Here is a 19981-nt window from a genome sequence, read left to right on the forward strand (position 1 = left end):
ACTAGAAAACTGGAAGTTGCCCTGTGGCTCAAGTGGTATAGCATTAGCCTTGAACTGAACAGCACAGGGACAGTGCCCAATCCAAGATTTCAAGCACCAAGACTGACAAAAATGTATACCCCCTAAGGTCGCCAATGTATCACACCACATGTTGAGTAAATTCTAACGAAGGCTGGTGTGATGTGAATGTGTCTCTAAGAACAATGCCTGCTTTCAATATTTGAATTAGCCTCCACAATTTGATGTCTATTTGGCAATTTTATATTTTTATTTAAAGCACAAGTCTTTAAGTAGGTAACATAAACCTTCCATCTAACAGAGCTGAAGAAGAAAATCTAAAGTCCAAAGAGGTGCTGGAAAATTATGAAATATTAGATAACCGTGATTCTAAGCATTCAAGACACATTTGCTCAGTTGCTGTTTGTTGGGCACCACAGTCCCGTTTGAGTATGGGAGTTGCAACTTAATGGAGTAGGGTGGGGTCTGAAAGGCTCTGTGTGAATGAGGCTGTGTGTCCAGAGTGCACTGCAGAATTCACATGGATAAGGAACAGACATCCTTTTATCCTCTGTCATATTCAGCAAGAACTGGAAAATGAAAATGTCACCTTAATACATGCAGTATCTTAGAATAATGATTTAATAAGACAATAAACACCTTAATATAGTCATAATACTTTGGATTCTAGTTTTGACCCCCACATTCAACTTAGAAAGGGAAGTGGAAAAATGTAGATTCTTTAGCTTGCAAATATTAGAGGAATCTATTCTAGTCTAAAAGCTAGGCACTTCAGCACAGAAGCATTGATGCTAATAACATACTACATGCCCAGAGAATTAATTGCTTATCACCGATCATATATCAAACCAGATGAAGCTAAACTGTGTCATTTTTTCAACTTTTCACTTTACTATGTGAAGAACTTTAGAGGTTTGAACTTTTCAATTCAAGTCTTGTACAAAAAGGCTAAGTAGCCATGCACAGAGCTAACAGTAATACTAACTAGGTAAAATGAAGTTATCCAGAAGACTGTGGCAAGAAGTCACACAGTGTTTCCTTTGTGAAATCCCAGCTACATGGGTTTTTCCCTGGGCCTACCCGAGAAGCTTAACAATATCGTCTAGATTGTGCGTCAACTCTAAAAATCTTACTTTGCATCTAAAGGATGCTGAATTCAATCCCAAACACTACAGAAACAAACAAGGAAGAAAGTATTTTTGACATTTAAAGTATCTGAACAATAGTTGTAAGAAACAAGTAAATTTCTGTGTGTGAGACAGAGAGCAAGAGAGAGACAGAGCAAGAGAGAGAGAGAGAAAGAGACAAGAGAGAGAGAGAAAGAGACAGAGAGGGAGAGGGAGGGAAGGAGGGAGGGGGGAAGAAAAGAGGTAGGGACGAAGGAATACAGGGAGGAGGGTGACTAAGAGCAAGAGAAAAGTTGAACTTAAAAACCCCAAAAATGTGCTATAAAAGTTAGATTTGTGCTTTATTAGATGAGGAACCTCGGCAATCCTTTATTCTTTATTCTTAACTCACTGATATGACCTTAACATCAAACCTACTGATATAAATGATGGAATTTGAAGGTTTATAGGAATGGGAATAAGAATAACAAAACAATCAACCCCCTCCAAAAAAAGACAAAACCAATGCTCACTCAATGGTACAAGCAGTGACAATCATTTTGCTAGTACACCATAGAAAGAGTATACAGGAGCCTCACACTGGTCACACGAGTTATTCCATACCATGCAGTAGCCATCACACCAGAGAAATCTAGAAAAGACACCCTGCTGCCATCCATGGTGGCCAAGCTCTTCATGAGCAAGGAGAAAGGCACCTGAATATTCCATGCCAGGTCTCAGGACATGACAGACTCAGTGAGTCCCAGTGCCCTTCACTGCTGGGTGTGGTTATAACCCATCCCCAGGGAACCAGTGCACACTGAACAAGTGGGTCTGGGTGGCAATCACTTCCCAAGCTAGTTGTATCACATGCCCATGAATTCTGCCCACACTTCCCAAAAGGTTCCTAGTGGACAAGTACATTGGGCAATTACAGGCAGTGGTATGAGCCACTCACCCTGAGCGAAAGGTCAACTGATACTTGGGCAGGCCTTAATATGCTAGAGCTGATTGGAAACAGACAACAAAACAATAACACTGGTTTGCCTGCACACAATCAGCAGCTTTAGAGACCTACTGTACTAAACTTTATCGTGGGTCTTTGCCAGGACATCCTGCACATCCAGGGGACGATCTCTGAAGAGAGACAGCTCACTCTCCCACCAAAATGGGAACTGCCACTCAAAGTACAAATCACCTTGCAGACAGAGTCAGCAGGCGACAATTTACAACCCTACAAACATACAATACTGACTGAACTCTCGTGTGTGTGTGTGTGTGTGTGTGTGTGTGTGTGTGTGTGTGTGTGCGCGCGCGGGTACACACGCATGCACATGTGTGTGATGATTTTGGTCTGTTAGGATTTGTTTTCATTTTGTTCTGAGGTTAAAGGCTACTTCTTGAGTAAATTGCTTGATTTTTGCCTTTTCACTATTTTTTAATCTTTTCCTTTCATTCGTTTTTTCCCCCATTGCTCTTTTTAGTAAATTTCTCCTCCCATTTCCCTAACTCTAGTACTCTCACCTTCTCTACAAAGTACCCAACATCTTATAACCACTACTTCCCTCACAAGTGTACTTTTAGCTACAATGAGAATATTCCATTCTCATCTTATCATCTTTATTCCACACCTAAGCCCTCACCTTGCCTGCCTGGAATAGCTTGGTATCAATGGTTTTGTTTATATACAGAAATCTAGCACCAGTATGTATGAAAGACTGCATGTATACATAAAAGTATCAGTGATAACACACTGTATGAAAAGAATTAACTGCATCCTTATTTGTAGAAACATTTGAGTTGAGATATCCCCCCACACCAGTGGGGAAATAGCTCATCAAATCATCTAACATCTAGTACACAGAGACTACAGCGAGCAGCCCATTAGGAAGACTTTGTGAATGTAAACGTCAACAACAAAAGGTGTTCACATGAGTAAAGCTCAACATAGAAGTGAAAGGAATATAACAAATAGGGGAAATAAACACTCCTCAGAGGACACAATCATACAACAAAGGAGTAGAACAATGCTAAGGCAGTAGAAACCTTTCATACTGGGTTCAAAGAATATTATCAACAAAAAATTAAATGAAATGGAAAAGGACATAGGAGATATTTCTTGAAGACAGTGGGGATACTAACAGAGAAATGAAAAATGTCAAAGAGGACACAGCTCAAAAAACGCAGTGAATTCCAGTGAATTCAAGTGAATTTAATGAAAATACTGCTAGATCCCTAAAACAGAGAGATCTAAGAAGGCACAGATAAATTAATGAAGAAAGGACTTCAATGCAACGTTGAAAAAGGGACCTTAATACAGACATAGAATACCTGAAAAAATGATCTAGCTGAAAGCTGAGAGATTAAACAATTCTGCTGATAGCTTAACTCTAAGAGTGGATGGTATGAAGGACTGAATAATTTAAAAAGAGGCTAAGTAAACATATAAAATAAATCTAAGAATTATGAAATGAGTTGGCAAGAACGTCAAGACTCAAAAGAAAAAAAGTTACATGTGTTGAGTGTTGAGGCTCTTGAAGAATGGATAGTTAAAGACATAGGAAATATATTGAATAGAAAAGAGAAAAATTCAATACTCTTGAAAAATAATAGTCTATTTGGGTAACAGTGACTACTAGAAATCCAGAACAGAACAGAAAAGAACTCTCCACAATATATTACACTTATAGTATTAATCACAGATAATAAAGTGTAAATTAATGCTGTGTGTGAGAGAAGACTGGTCTCTTACATCTATCAAAATAAAAACAGATTTATCAACAGAAACTGTAACAGCAAGGAGGGGTTGCTTTTATGTTGTATTTCAAATACAAAAAGCTACCAAAAGTTAAAAGCTACCAACACAGAATATTCTACCAAAGAAAGTTTTAAATCATAACTGAAAGGCTCATAAAAACATTCTATGGTAAACATATACTTACATGTTTACAGGGTCATACGTATCTATACACAGGCATATTAGTTAAGGTATGGTATAGGCAAGGGAAGATTCCATGGTGTGATCCCTGTGGATAGGTGGATTACAGTTTAATGAAATTAATATTAGGAAGTGGGAGCATATTATGTCACGTGGGAGAGATTCAGATGGGGTTACAGAAAAATGGAGAGGAGAATGATGAGGGAAAGGTAGTGGTAACATTCAATGCAATGATAATGTACTGAGGTTAATTGAAGGGATGGGTGGATTTAGAAGAGATGGGTGAGCACAATGAAAGGGGTAACATTGGTCAAGATGGACTGTGCTCACAAAGTGAGCTGCTGAGTTGAAAGCTCTATGTACAATTACTGGAAGATTTAAAAATGTGAACACCTGGCTGCTAAAGTGTATGTGAAGAGTATATTCACAAAGACACTACATAATCGTCTTCTAATGGCTCTCATTTTGCACCAACACCAGTAATAAATAAGAGTTCTGCTCCTCTGTGTTCCTGCTAGCATTTTTCTTGCTAGCATTTCCATCTGGTAGATATGGGCAATTCTGCTAGTCTACTCTACATCTCTATATCCTCTTCGGTGAAGTGTGTGTTCAAGTCTTTCATTCAGTTTTTAGTACACTTGTTCTTTTCTTATTGTTGAGCTAAAAAAGACTTTCGTATATATTTTTATGTTAGTCCTTTAAAAAACTTTTTTAACTTTTTTTTGTAAAACTAGTGTACAGAGGGATTACAGTTACATGAGCAAGGTAATGGTTACATGACCTATGGAGCATTGTTGCCTCCTTTTTTATTTTTTAATGAGTTTTTATTGTGAAAATATTGTACAGAGGGGTTACAGTTGCATGAGCAAGGTAATGAGTACATGTCTTATCAAGCATTGCTGCCTCCTCCTTTGTTACCATCCCTTCCCTCCCACCTCCACAACTACTCTCCCACCACGCTACTCCCACCACCAACCCTGCCTAAATGGAAAAGTTCGTTTTCAACCTAGTGTCTTGTCCATCTCATTGTTACAGTGGGTCAACCTGTATCCTTATTTAAACATTTTATTTTTTCCTTTCCCCTTCCCAAATTCTCAGATTTTTCTTTTGTAAATATTTATGATTGGGGCCTGAAATCTGGGCTTCGGCGCTGTCCCTCAGCTCTTCAGATCAAGGCTAGCGCTCTACCACTTGAGCCACAGTGCCACTTCCAGCTTTTTTCTTTTTGCTTATCTGGTGCTGAGGAATTGAATCCAGGGCCTCAGGGATGTAATGCAAGCGCTCTATCACTGAGCCACCTTCCCAGCCCTGGCTTTTTCGTTCTTTATCAGGAAGGGTCACCTGTGTTTTCCTGGGGCGGGCTGATCACAGTCCTTTTCCCCATATCTTCTATATAGCTGGAAAGAGAGGTATAAAATTACATATCTGCCTTTTTTGTGGACATGTGGGCTTTTCAACATGTTGGCCTAGCTATCTTTAAATCTGATTCTCCAACCTCCACCTCCCTACTAGGTGAGATTTCAGGCAATGAGTCCTTGCTCCTGACTAAATTCTACATTTCCTACCCATAAAATTTCACAGCCCTGCAACCTATTTGTACTACCATCAGAACACTATTTTCTTTGATCTTTTTCTTGGTCTTTTAAAAAATAGACTACTTATTTCACTCTGACTTCCCTTTTAGTCCTGCCTTGATGTCTTCTTGTATCAGCTCTATATTTAATGGTGGAAACTTAGTGTACTGGATAGAGAAATGTCTGCAAATGAGCACAGAAGGATCATCATGCTAGTTTTCAAACAACAAGGTTTCACTTTCTCAGGTGTCCTTAAGAAAATTGCATATGAGTTCCTTATGAGTTCATAAGGCAGGAAAACTCAATGAAAGCAGTTTTACTAGTAGTGAGGAATGCATCCTATGACCTAATTGGTGGGTGGGCTTCACAGTTGATGAGGCCTACCCAACATTAGGAGGTAGCCTGAATTTTCAAACCTTTCTTTTCTGCCTTCTCCTTGTGTTAGCTATGATGTCAAATTCTCTTCTATCATGATTGTAAGGCAGCTATAGTAATTAGAATAAATGAAGAGAAATGACAACTAAGAGACAGAAAGGGGCACCACTCTCTTCCAGAGCTCTACGCAATGGACAAAGGTTTCATCAATCCCTATTGACTTTTCAGCACATGGTTTTAATGGTTGCTGCTCAGTTACCATTTACTTTTAATTTAGAGGTAAGGGAAGGATTGGGCACCTGATTAAATCCAAGGGTGAATCTTCATAAGGTCTAAGTCATTTTTCCTTTACAGTCAAGATGCAGATTCCTGGTTTCAATGTGTACAGCCCCAGAATCTGGCTAACTCTGGTAGTCTTCTTCGCTTTTTGCCATTTTTGTGCTATTCATTGTCATATAGGAATCAAGCTTCCTAGATCGACCAAGCCTGAAAATGTAACATGGTGTTTTTCAAGATCCCATCTGCCTGTGTACAGCTCATAGCCCCGTGATATTATCATATTCCTATACCAAAAACAAAGGAGGAAGCAACAATGCTTGATAAGAAATGTACTCATTACCTTGTTCATGCCCATGGTATTATCATATTCCTTGTTTCTAACATATTTATAAGATATTTCTTTGTTGCTTTGTATGACCTTCCCTCACAGTATAACCGGTTTTCACTGTATATGATGTTGGCATAATTTGTGGAGGGGAAGGGTAAGAACAAATTGTTTAAATAGGGATACAGGTGGACCCATTGCAACAATGAGATGTACAAGACGTTATGTCGAAAAACAAACTTTACAACTTTGGTGCTGGAGGGGGCATGTTGGGGAGGGGGGAATTGGAAGGGATGGCAAGGGGAAAGAAAGGAGGAGGCAACAATGCTTGATAAGAAATATACTCATTACCTTCCTCATCTAATTGTAACCCTGCTGTACGGTATTTTCACAATAAAAAACATACAAAAAAAGGAGGCAACAAAGCTGGATAAAGGTCATGTACTCATTACCTTGCTCATGTAACTGTTATCCCTCTCTACTGTATTTTCACAAAAAAAACTTAAAAATAGTATGTCCATGTAGATGCTCCTTCTTTTGAGGAAATTATGTGTTCTGTTACTAAAGTGGTGGGAAATGGTGCTACACAGCTATATAGAGTTTTTGCCAGAAAGGAATTCTGAGTCATTTAAATTTATTTTTTGGTATGAGGAAAAGCTATAGCGACATTTTGAACTCAGGCAATGATAACGTTAAAACTTTGAACTATCAACAAGCTTCTCGAAAGCAGATTGGAAAGATAACTTGAGTTGGATAAAAATTATAATGGGAACACCAATAACAAGTTTTGCGGCGTTCTCCTATAAGGTAAACAGGTTAAGAGTGACTAAGAATCTGTCCTTGGTGTCATGTATGATATAAGATTATCAATAAAGGCCAAATATTCTTGTGGAGTAAGACACATCCTTTATTGAGGATAATTTTGAGGATGAGGGTCTGAATAGAAGAAAATGATACTGGACAGATGACTGTTGAAATTGAGAACACGTTAGCACTAGCTTTAAGTTTAGAGGACAAGATTATAATTAAAGTCATAAGAATTTATACAATTGTCCAAAGGAAATATGTAGACTGAGGTAAGGAACGGATAAGTGAGAATAGAAGAGAGAGAAAGTGAAAAAAGGAGTATTGAAACTGAAAAGAGACAAAACAGAATGAGAGAGGGATAAATAAAACAGAGAAACATATAGAAAAAGTTCTATTTGCCATAAAGTCTGCAAAAAATACTATCAATAATCCAAGAAGAAAACATGGAAGAATCTATTTTTATAATGGGGGTAGAACCAAATTTGAGTGGATGTAGAACTGAATGAAATTTGAGATGGTAAAAACTTAGGTATTGATCACTGTTTAAAAAAGTATGACTAGTCCAAAACCAGCTTTACAACGTCGGTGGGGGGGGGGGTAGGGGGAGGAAGGGGGGGGAAGGAGAAGGATTGGGATGGGGGGAGGGGGGAGGCTGGGAAGGGAGGTGAAGGGTAAACAAAGGAGGAGGCTGCAATGCTTGCTAAGAAATGTACGCATTATCCTGCCCATGTAATTGTAACCCCTCTGTACAGTATGTTCACAAATAAAATTAAATTAAATTAAAAAAAAAAAGCATGACTAGAAGAGGAAGACAATAGAAGCTGGAAATATTAAGCAATACTCTTATTTTAAAAAAGCCTAAAGACATCACTAAAGAAAAAGCTGTTGATCTTGATCAGTGAGGTTAAGAATAGTGTAGATCAATTTCTATCCTACTTTGTTCACTTACAACTCCTTGGTACACTTCTTACAAATGAACATAAGGTTTAAAATAAGATTCAAAATCAACAAATACCATCATCATTTTAATACAACAATAGTGATAGTATAAAGTAGAAATTATGAGGAGTCTAACTTACAATATCTACAGGAAGAAAGGAAATGAAAAGCTTTTGCAATGAAAATTACATAACATTGGAAAGAAATTAATGAGTAAAGAAATTCCAAAAGTCCCAACTGCATATTCACTGATTCAAGAAATCATTATTATTATTATAAGAATATCTATTTCCTAAAGTAAATCACAGATTTAGTGCACCTGTCCAATCTAAATATTATACACTGTTCATTTCAGAGATAGAAATATTACATTGGAAAATAAGTTGCAGCATTTGCTATCTTTTCTGCGAGACAGAGACATAAGATAGAAACATGTTGTCATGTGCAGAAAGTAGAAGTGTAATTATTGTGAGTCTTATGCTTGTTTTTATCCTTTCTTATTTCATAAATTTGAAACTCAGTGAAGGATACTCAAATTTATTCATCAAATTGTTCTATACTTTGATATATTAAAAAGAATAAGAACACTTTCAATGTAATATTTGATCAAAAGAATATGAACAAGCAAGAATGGTAGAGCAAATAGCTTGATCAAATATTACTTCAATGGCTGGGAAGATGGCTCAGTGGTAGAATTTGTGCCTTGCATGCATGAGGCCCTCAGTTTGATTCCTCAGAATCACATAAGCAGAAAAAGCTGGAAGGGGGGCTATGGCTCAAGTGGTAGAGCACTAGCCTTGAGCTGAAGAGCTGAGGGACTGCGCTTAGGCCCAGAGTTCAGGACCCATGCTGGAAAACCCAAAGTCTTACCTAATGAAGAAAGGAGCTTAATAATTGCCATGTTATGATATGAAGGATTTTGACACCTAAAAATATATAAAACTGTGCCTCGAGATGGTGACCCACACCTGTAACCCTAGCTACTCAAAGCCTTGAGACATGGAGTATATCTCAGTTCAAAGCCAGTCAGGTGGAAAACTCCATCAGACTTCATTTCCATTTCACCAGCAAAAAGCTCATCTTGAAAGTGTGCCTCAGGGCCAGTTAATAAACAAGAACGCCAAGGGAGTATGTCAAGCCCTGACTTCAAGCTCTGATACACTCTGCTCCCTCCCTCCCCCTCCACCCCCGCAGAGTATATAAAACTATGGATAAACATAAAATGCTGAAATACTTAAAAATACGGGGTCAAGAGAGAGCACAGAAATGGAGTGAAGAAGGCTGAACAAATATCATCAACATAGATTATATAAAAATGAAATATGCAACTTCTTGGTGGGGAAACGGGGAAAGTGAAGGAAGAGAACATTGTTCAAGAAAAATTGTCTTTGTTACCTGACTTTTGGAATTGTAATCTCCTTGTATAACACTGTAATTGTATCAATAAGATTATGTTAAAATGAATTGATCAGTGATAGCTTCATGAATTGTCATGTTAGGTATAGACCAAAACAATTACCCATAAGCAGGTATTTACTTATTTTCTTTAATGACTTGCTAGCTTGTGGTTGTTTTCCATTTACTATGTTTATTATGTTTCTATTTACTATGTTACTATTTTTCTGTTGTATATTTTTCTCTCTGTGGTATATCCCCTGTTGTCACTGTATTTTATTTTTGTACCCTGGCATGTTCGTGCATTAGGAAAGGGAAGGGGAACACAGAATGGTGAGACAAAGGACAAGGGGCGAGAAATGCGACAGCAATATGCACAAGACCATATGCTGGAAAAGATATATACAGCTGTGGGGAAGGTGGGAGTTGGGAAGAGGGGAGAGAAAATAGGAGAAAATAAGAGAAGAGGTAACAATTTTGTCAAGAAATGTAATTATTACCTTACTTATGTAACCCTAAGCCCTCTGTACATCACCTTGACTGAAAAGAAGAAAAATACCTATTTCCTGACTCATGTAACCTCTCTCTGCACATTAACTTAGAATAAAAATAAAAAGTGTTATTGAAAAGAAAAGCTCAAAAAGAGTAAAATACAACAAAATGTCTATTTTATTTCTTTATTCTCTATATAAAGTCTTATGCTCGCTACTTTGAATCTAAAAAGCTTAGAACATCTGTGTAATACAATGTAGAAAAAAAAGTATGAATTTCAGGATTATATGCAAGTCAGGACACCTTTTTTTTTTATCGTAATGAGATGTTTACTTACATATACACAGAGAGCCAAGAAAATGTGATGTACTGTGGAATTTTATTTACCCTTCAGACAATTTTATATCATCTGCAGAGAAATAAATAGATTTAATAAACACTATGTGAAGTGAAGTAAGTCAGACTCAGAGACAAAAAAAACATATTTTTCCATATGTAGACTTTAGATAAAAATAATGAACATTTAGATTAATATATTCAGGTCATATATGTACATATATTGTAAAATCTACCATTATATATGCAAATGATGGTTATAATGGGTAACTCTCAAACAACCAACTCAAACTTTAACAAAGTGAATACCAAGAAGTTGAAATATGTTGCTAAAAGAGAAGGAAGTAAAAGGGATAAGTTAGAAATTACCGAAGAACGGGAATACAGGTCAATAGGTCCCAATATTTAATCTATTCATGTGACCATTGAACCACTAGATGGTGTGGGTAGGGAGCTTGGGAGAACAGTGGAGGGAGTACCATTAAATAAGATACATTGTACTCATAAACCCATAGGTTGAACGAAACTCCTTTGTACAATGTCATATATATGTATATATGTATATATATATATATATAACCACATAGATAGATAATTTTAACAGAACCCTTAAAAAATAAAATAGGTGTGCACATTTAAAAAAAAAGTACTCTACTCCATTATATTTCATTGCAATGACACAAATGTATGACAATTTAAGGACTGAAATATAAAAACTAACCTGTATCAGTATAAAATATTTTATAATTTATGTGGAATTAGTATGACAAAAATGTCCTCATGCAAAAGGAAAGACACAACAAGAAGGAAAGCCTTCTTGATGACACACTAAAAGTTAATAATATTGTATATCGTCATTCATCTAAAAGTCATGAATTGAAGAATAATATGGATTACTTATACATAGATGCTCACAGAGTAAATGGATGGACCACTTTTCAAAACTAATGTCACTGGAGACAGCTCCTAGTACAATCTGCAGAAAATCTTTGGCATTATTGCATATGCAAAATTATTCATGTTGCATCTCATTCAAATAGCCCAAAGTAGACAATACAAAAAACTGAAATGTGATCATGAATTATAATGTTATAATGTATTTATATAAGACTTGAAGTGAGATCTCCCTAATTAGTGCAATAGGATCTTTCCTTTCCTTTTCTTTTCCCTAACATCTGAAACCATTTGTGACCTGCTGAACTTGTTTGCATTCAGCTGAACTACTTGGGCTTTTGCCAACTGTGTGACAGGGAAATTGGGATGCCTTGTTCAGAACCTTTACTAGCATTACAGTTCATTTAAAGACTTGGACATTATTATATTCAGTGAAGTAAGCTAGATCTTAGGCTGATGGGTTATCTCATCTGTAATAACTAGAACATGTCTATAAATCTCCAAGTTAATCCAATGGATAGTAAAAGATAAATAATTACACTTGAGCATGACTAAAACAGCACTTGAAGCATTCCCACACTAAGAACAAAAGAGGGAATTCTTAGGAGTGGATTACAATGGCTCAAATAGCTATGTGCATATGAACATATAAAATGATGCTGATGAACTCCAAGAAATGGAAACAAGAGGTTTTCTTGTACTGGCTGCAGATTTTCCTTTTTTCTTCCCTTTTTTCTCCCTCCGTATATTCCATTTTGGCACTGTTTTATTTGTGTACCATTTGTCTTGTATACAAGTTTATCAGATTTGGGGAAGGGAAAGGGAATCACAGAAATGGTAAGAAAAAGGGTGAACCAATGCAACACTGATATGTTGGAAATGAACTTTACAACCTGGGGGGGGGGGGGAGGAGTGCTGGGAGAGGGTAACACTGTTTAAAAAATAATGTGCTCATTTCCTATGTTACAGAAACCCCACTATATATAACCTTTACAATACAATGGAAATAGAAAAATAAATAAATAAATTGAAAGTTAGAGCTCTAAACAAGACATTGTGCTGACAATTAGCAGGTAAGGGAGGTATAGTACAGGGAAATGAGGGTATTGGTTCGAGATTTCTTTTTTTTTTGTTTTTTTTGTTTTTGGGTCCGGTCATGGGGCCTGAACTCTGGGCCTGGGCGCTGTCCCTCAGCTCTTCAGCTCAAGGCTAGCGTTCTACCACTTGAGCCACAGCGCCACTTCCGGCTTTTTTCTTTTTTGCTTATGTGGTGCTGAGGAATCGAACCCAGGGCCTTGAGCATGCAAGGCAAGCGCTCTACCACTGAGCCATCTTCCCAGCCCCGTTGGTTGGAGATTTCTGTTGTAATTCAACAATGAAAAACCTTAAGCCTCTCCTGCCCTCATGAATGAATTCTATTTGACTAATCTATTAGGGAAAGGGAAAACAAAACAGGAAAAAGGAAGATTTTCCTAAAAGTGTACTCTGAGTTAATTCAGTTGTTTTGCTGTTACAGGGTGTCCCTATGCCCATGTGACTAAGGATTCATTTGATGGAGGTTCAAAGTCTGAAAGCATCAACAGCCCTATTGGAGATGCATTCTTGTTTGTCACCAAATTCAGCCTTTAGAAAATGTCTGAAAGAATCAAATTAGACAGAACTTAACCTGCTCTCTCCATTTCTAGACACAACTGACCAATGTACTTGAGCCCAGTAATTTAAATTCCTGCATTTTCTAGAGGTAGTGCACGCCTCAGTATGAAATAACCTATAATGTGTTTAGCAACATTAAGATGCAACAATCTATCTTAAGTAAGTCAACCACAGTCAGTGCCAAATATGTCTGTGACTATTAGTACTTTGTGTTTGTACATTATCTAAATGTGTACATCTTTGCAGAATTAAGAGATCTAAGCCGAGTTCATATAAAACAATCAGCTAATTCTCCCTTTAAATATTAGGTCTGGTTTTCACATACAAAAAAGGCCAAACTAACTGGAAATTTCTGCTCTTAGTAATCATGGCTATGCAGTTGGAACAAAGTACACCATTTGTACAATCATGCTTTGTAAAGTCTCCCCTACATCTATTTGTCTGAACCAAACAAAGGAAATATAACTATGAAAGGCACGTGTACATTAGGAAAAGGACTACTGCAGATCTTTGGCACTGTCTCCCTAATTTGTAAGAGACTGAGGTTTTCACTTTTGTCAGTACTGACAAATTTGGATGAAATTTTGGACAGCTATTATCTTACTGGGCCAAATACTTATTAGTGGGGGAAAAAACGAGGGAGGGAGTAACAATATTTGACAAGAAATGCACTTCTGACCTTACATATGTAACTGTAAACCTTTTGTATATCACCTTGACAATAAAATTGAACTGAAAATTATTCTATGGTTTTCTTTAAGAGTGAAAACAAAATTAATGTGCCTATTGCTTCCTGTAATGTTTTCAAGGTGTCTGCTTTTATTTCAAGATCTTTAATGCATTTGGAGTTGACTCTGGTGCAGAGTGATATATAAGGATCTAGCTTTGGTTTGCTTCAAGTGTTTAAGCAATTTTGCCAGCACTATTTACGAAAGATGTCGCCTTCCTTCAATACTATGGTTTTTAGTTCTTTATGGAAGACTAGCTGGTTATAGGGAATTCTGACTCTTTAAAACATGCGGGCTTTCCTCTCTCTAATTCGTCCTATTTAATGCAAAGCAAATGTCTATACCTCCAAAGGTGGCTAAAAATATACTGAAGTGCTGTGTTCTGTGGCTGCCTATAAGTCTTTCTTTATACCTCACCATGTCTCAGGGTTTGCCTGAAGTTTGGGTCTAGGGTATAAAATGCCACATTTTACTCACATTTCTCATCTGAATAAATGCAATGGTATTCACAAAGAAATAAAGCAGTTCAGAAATATTTTAGTTTCCACAGAGGTTTTGGAAGAACACATCAATAATTTTCAATACATGTAACTGTCACAGTTTTGAATCTAATATACTTACCCACTGAAATTGAAACAAAATTTGACCTAAGTGATAAGTGGAAGCTCAAAAAGCATTCCTTTGGAGGGGTAAAGTAAACAGAAATATGGAGATAGTAAGAAAGTTAGAAAAGAATACAATGAGATCAAAATAAAGCTTAGCAAAATGTAGTGACATATGCCACCGTATTTCTGATGTTCTATTTTACACTAGAATGACGTTGGAAAATAAAAAGGAATGGCAAATTTCACAAAAGTCAAAAGTTGAGTGTCGAAAAAGCAGCACTTACTATTACAGAATAGCCATACGCTAACTGTATTAAACAAATACCCAATAAGACAAGGTTGTAAACAGCCAATGGAACATGCCAAATTATATGATTTTGATGTTGAGAAATAAGAAAAAGACAAACTAAGCAACAGTCATTCAGATTCTCAATGCAAGATACTACCGTGTTTGAATGGTAATGTAATAAAGCTAGCACAAGCCAAAAAGTTCACAAGACTTTATCTGCAATTAAACAGCAAGAGGCATTTTGTGGGAATGCTTCATTTGGCAGCACAGCAGACATGAATGAAAAAAGCTTTGCTCATGGCCTGGCTCCAAAGTCAAGCCACACTACCACCCCACATAAAAATACATATACAAAAACATAAACAAAATAATTTTAAGAAATACAAGAAGGAAAGAAAGGAAGAAAGTGAGGAAGGATGAAAGAAAGAAGGAAGGAAACAACAAAGAAAGGAAGGAAAAAGGACAAGAAAATTGACTTTAGAGGCATAATAGTTGCTAAAACAAAGAAAACAATCCAAGCCAGCAATTAATTAAAGAAACCATATTCATAGTTAACAAGTAGAAAGAAAGAATAAAGATAAGAGGTAAACTTTTTTAAAAGAATCAACTAAACAGAACCTGAGTTCTTCTAAAAGAGAAAAGTTGAAGAAATCCCTATCACACTAACCAAAAGAAAGATGGAAAACACCCAAATCAAATAACAGACAAATGACTGGGAAATATGCAGCTGGAAAACACAGAGAAAGCAAGAGCTGGAGGCCAAGACAACACTTTGAAGACTGGATGGCAGGAAGAAGGGCAAGGGGAGATCAAGGCTTAAAAATGATGACCTGGGGTTTCTCAGAATTGGTTATGCTTTGAAGAGGGCTGAGGTAGGTGGGATGGACAGTGGTTGGGCACAGCCTAAAAGAACATGGTTTCGAAGTGTAGTAGGAAGACCTCTACTCAGGCAGCAAGCCCACCTACTTGTTGGGAGTGACAGAGCCCACCGCAACAAAGTTGTTATTAAAGAAGCAACTTTATTGAGAAGGTTCCTACACTGACCGGCCAGGGCCGCAGCAAAGGCTGGGGAGCTGATACTGGGACCTCGAGCAGCCCACCTCCTTAGGTTTTTAAAGGGAAAATCATAAGGTGAAGCCTGGTCACGTAGGCGACCAATGAGATTGTCACACACCCAAAAGATTGCACAGTCATACCAGACCACAAGCAGCACAGCGTAGGAGTCCAGAGACTGGACCAAATCTACCCAGGACAGGAGATCATCAGATAAGCAAACAGCATCAGGTCCTCTGGAGGAAGTGGAGCTCAGACATTTTGGAAGAAGAACTGCATAGAGTTAGAGGAGAGGTACCTTGCAGGTGGTTTCTAATAGACTAACTTACAGAGCAGAGTTGTGAGGTGTCAGGAGAGGGAGTGTAAAATGACAGACTGTACCCTGCTGTACCTTCCTCACTCACACACTCAGCCTGGAAAGAAAGGCTTCTAGGACAGAGGGAGGGACCACTGTCACTGGAGGAAAAGGAACACTAGCTGGAGAGCAAACTCATAGGACTGCTAAGGTAACAATATTTCTGTGAATTTCTATGATGGAGAATTACACATTGAAGGTAAAGCTGCATTGGTGCCCTGAGACATGCCCCTGTATTCCCCGGGGAAGCATGGTTAGGTCAACTCTCCTCAGATTCAATTGGAGCCCAGAGGCTGGAAGACTCTAGATGGGCCACCTGGATGAGGAACCTCGGAGGAAGTGGAGAGAGGAACTTAGGAGAAAAGGACTGCATGGAGTTAGATGAGAGGAGGCACTCCCAGTGATTTGTATGAAGTGAAAATACAAGGCAGAGCTGTGAGGCATCAGAAAAAGATCTCTACATGGTCAAGTGTCCCCTACTGCCAATTCCTCCACCAACTCCTCAACTCTGAGCAGAAGGATATTGAGGACAATGGGAGGGGATCAGTAGAACAGAAGAGTCAAAGACACCATCTACAGAGCAGCTGCTTAGAACCACTAGGTATTTTTAATTCTGTCATGAAGAATGACACATTGCATGCAAAGCTGCAGCAATAGTAACAAAATATGTCCCCATCCCTCACAAGTGAGCAAGGTTGGGGCAAGTGTTGCCCACAGCCTACACTGGAAGTCCAGCAGTTCCTCCTGGCTTTAGGAGAGGAAAGGAGGCCACCCCCCTGTCTGGCCTTGTTCTCACTGACCAATGGGGTGAGAGACTTGGCCACACCCACATTCTATGCTGCCTAGCACTGCCCTGGAATTCTCCCTCTGGTTCACACCACAGCTAGGAGTTATTGGAGGTGGTAGTGCTTGGTGACTGATCAGTAAGTGTATTTGTTTGAATCCTTGTTAATTGCCCCCCCACACCTTCCCGTCCCACCCCTGCCATGTCTGAAAACCAGAGACAACAACAACTAGCTGCCATCAGGAAACAACTTGGACAATATCGTGAGAGAAACAGCCTCACGGGTCCTGCAAGAGCCAACAATATACAGCCTCAAAACCACAGAGCATCTGAGACCAATCCTGTGGATAAGTCACCTGAAGAGGCCCTCCAAGACCACAATGCTCCCGTAATGGCAGATCAATCTCCATTCCCTCCCAGTGTGCCTTCCCCTAATCCTGTTACAATCAACACAGCATCAGTTGAAGACCATGATGCTGAATTCGGCCTGAACAGTACGGCTGGACTCGAGAACCTGAAACAACTGTCTGAAAAGCTTATGAGCTTTGTGTCTGACACCACACTCCAGGACGACAGGGATCATCTCCCATGTTCTGAAATGATGGAGGATCTGGAAGAGCTATACGAAGGGCTGGCAGAAGCCCTGGACACCTGCTGTAAATCCAACTTACAACTCACCAAGAAGGTGAAACTATTGGACAAAAAAAACAGAGAAAGTCTGAATCAATTACACCAACAAAAAGCCAACCAGCAAAACTTATTGCAAGAAAACAACGAGCTAAGAAAACACCTGCAGATCCATAAGCAAACCATTCAAATTCTAGAAGCAGAAAAGAACCATTTGCACACAGACCTGGCCCAGCTACAGCAGGTAGTCGCTGATAAATCATGGGAGATGCAGAGTCTTACCAACAGCCTGCATTCTTCCCAAATGCGAGTGGAAGAGCTAGAGGCTGTCCTTTCTTCCATGACCACTCAGCAGGAGGAGGAAAAGGAGCACTCTAGGGAGCTCAGGAGGCAGACAGACAGCCTCCAAGAGGAACTGAGAAAAACCAACAAGACCATCCAAGAACTACAGGAGTACAACTCCACATTGGAAGAACGTCTTCAAGCAACCAGAGAACACGGAATGGAGGAGCTCCAAAAGGAGCTAGCAACATCAACCGTACTCCCTTTAAAGTGTTCTGGCCCTTTGGCACAGCAAGTCAATCCTCAGGATTTGCCACAGGCCATTGAAGACAAAGCACAACTGGAGACCCAAGTAGGGTCACTGAAAGAGGAGCTGGAGAACATGGCCAGACAGCTTCAAGCACAGCTGGACCTCAATAAGACCTTAAGTCAACAAAAACTCCAGCAGGAAGAGCAGCTGCTGGCCCTAGAGCTGGCCTCCAAGATGTGCAATGAGCAGGCAGTAGCTCGCCGGGATCAATTATTAGAGACCCTGACCCACAATCAAAGCACCATAAGAGAGAACCAGCACCTCAGGAACCAGCTGGCCCAACTGCAAGATGGCTTGGGAAAGCTCAGCAGTCACAACACCCAGCTGACCAGCACCTTGCAGGCAGAGCAGCAAACAAAGAAACATCTGGCCAAGCAGCTGGAGCAGCTGCAGCAGGAGGTGCTGCAGGGCAGGAGGGAAATCCAGTCAGTCAACCAGAATTTGCAGCAGACCCAGGAGCAGCTCACAGCTACCATGCAGCAGAACCAGCAGCTGCAGGCTCAGGTGAGTCTCCTGGCTGTCCCTGCAGGAAGTGAAATAGAAGGGACAAAGGATGATGAGGCCGCCAGGCTCACCCTCACCATCCCTGACAATGTTGAGAGCAGAGAAGACATCATTGCTTTTGTCGCTCAGGCTCAAACCTCAGCTGAAGCAGAGAGGGCCCGGCTGGGGCACCAACTGAGGCAGCAGAAATTGCGCTGCCAATGCCTGGCTCAACTCGCAGCCCTGCACCACACCAGGCCTGAGCAGGAGGCCCTAGCCCCACACAGTGGGGGGGACTCTATTTCTCAGGAAATACAGGGTATCATGCAGAAGATAGAAAACCTTGCAAGGTTTTTCAAGGAAGACCTTCGTGTCAAAACATTCGTAAAAGAGCAAGTGGAAGACCTTGAACTTCTCTTCATGCAGCTCAGAGGAGAGGTGGACAGCATCCCAGACGATGCTGCTTTCTATGGCAGACATCTGAAGGCGCTGGAGAAGCAACAGCGGGAGAAGGAGCAATACATCGCCCAGCTCCACCGGGACACACAACAGATGGCACTGGAGCTGCAGGATCTACTGTTGCAACTGGAGCAGGGAAAATCTCAGGCAGCCTCTCGGAGCCCACCTGGGAAACCCACCTCAGGCCCCACAGGCCCCCAAGAAGCTGCCTCAGCCTGTGCTGACGATTTCGAAGATATAGACATCAATGAAGATGAGGACACTGCAGCAGGAGGGACACGGGAGGCTTCACTCCTGGAGAAGCCCAGTGTGCAGCACATAGTACCAGTGCTGCCTGACTTTGAACAAATGAGGAAGGAGGAGGAAGCAGCAGCAGGCCTGGGCAGCCAGTTCATCCCTTTTCACTACTGGCCTGCTAAGGATGACCCGCTAGACATCTTCGTCATCTAAGAGCAGCCTTGCTCAAGCCCTCAGGAATGGTGCCAACATTCTGCCGTTCCCCATATTCTGTCACCCCAGTCCTCTCCATCCCTGACCCTTCACTCTATCCCTCCCCCTCTTCTTATCATTCCTTCCCACTTTCCCTTTTTGCATTATCCTTGGAAGGTCTGACCCCTGGTGTAACACTAACAGACCCTGTGCCACCTTGGCAAAACTGAGACAGACTTGAGGCAGTCCTGCTCAATGGGAAGAGCTGGGGTCATGCAGTGAGCACACTGCCTCTCCAGAGGTGCTAGGGACCTTTCTCCAAATCAGACACTCTGGATAAGAAGGTGGAGGCCACATTTTGTCTTGGCCTTTGCACAGATTGATGGGCTTACTTGCAGGGTGAGAGTTTCCTTGGGCAGGACAGTCCTGCATTCAATAGGGCACAT

At 39.9% G+C, this 19981-nt stretch overlaps 1 protein-coding gene across 1 annotated transcript; it reads left to right on the forward strand.

Moving 5' to 3' along the window:
- Window positions 1-17147: 17147 nt before the first annotated feature.
- LOC122112348 (golgin subfamily A member 2-like) lies at window positions 17148-19556 on the forward strand. Its single transcript, XM_042685121.1, has one exon. The coding sequence runs from the start codon at window positions 17148-17150 to the stop codon at window positions 19554-19556; it is 2409 nt and encodes an 802-aa protein (XP_042541055.1).
- The last annotated feature ends 425 nt before the right edge of the window (window positions 19557-19981 follow it).

This window comes from Dipodomys spectabilis, unplaced genomic scaffold, assembly GCF_019054845.1.
Source record: "Dipodomys spectabilis isolate Male_0828 unplaced genomic scaffold, ASM1905484v1 ptg000094l, whole genome shotgun sequence".
NCBI lineage: Eukaryota > Metazoa > Chordata > Mammalia > Rodentia > Heteromyidae > Dipodomys > Dipodomys spectabilis.

Bases quoted from the DNA above. Each gene is read 5' to 3' on its own strand.
- LOC122112348 (XM_042685121.1), top strand. From the start codon at position 17,148: ATGTCTGAAAACCAGAGACAACAACAACTAGCTGCCATCAGGAAACAA.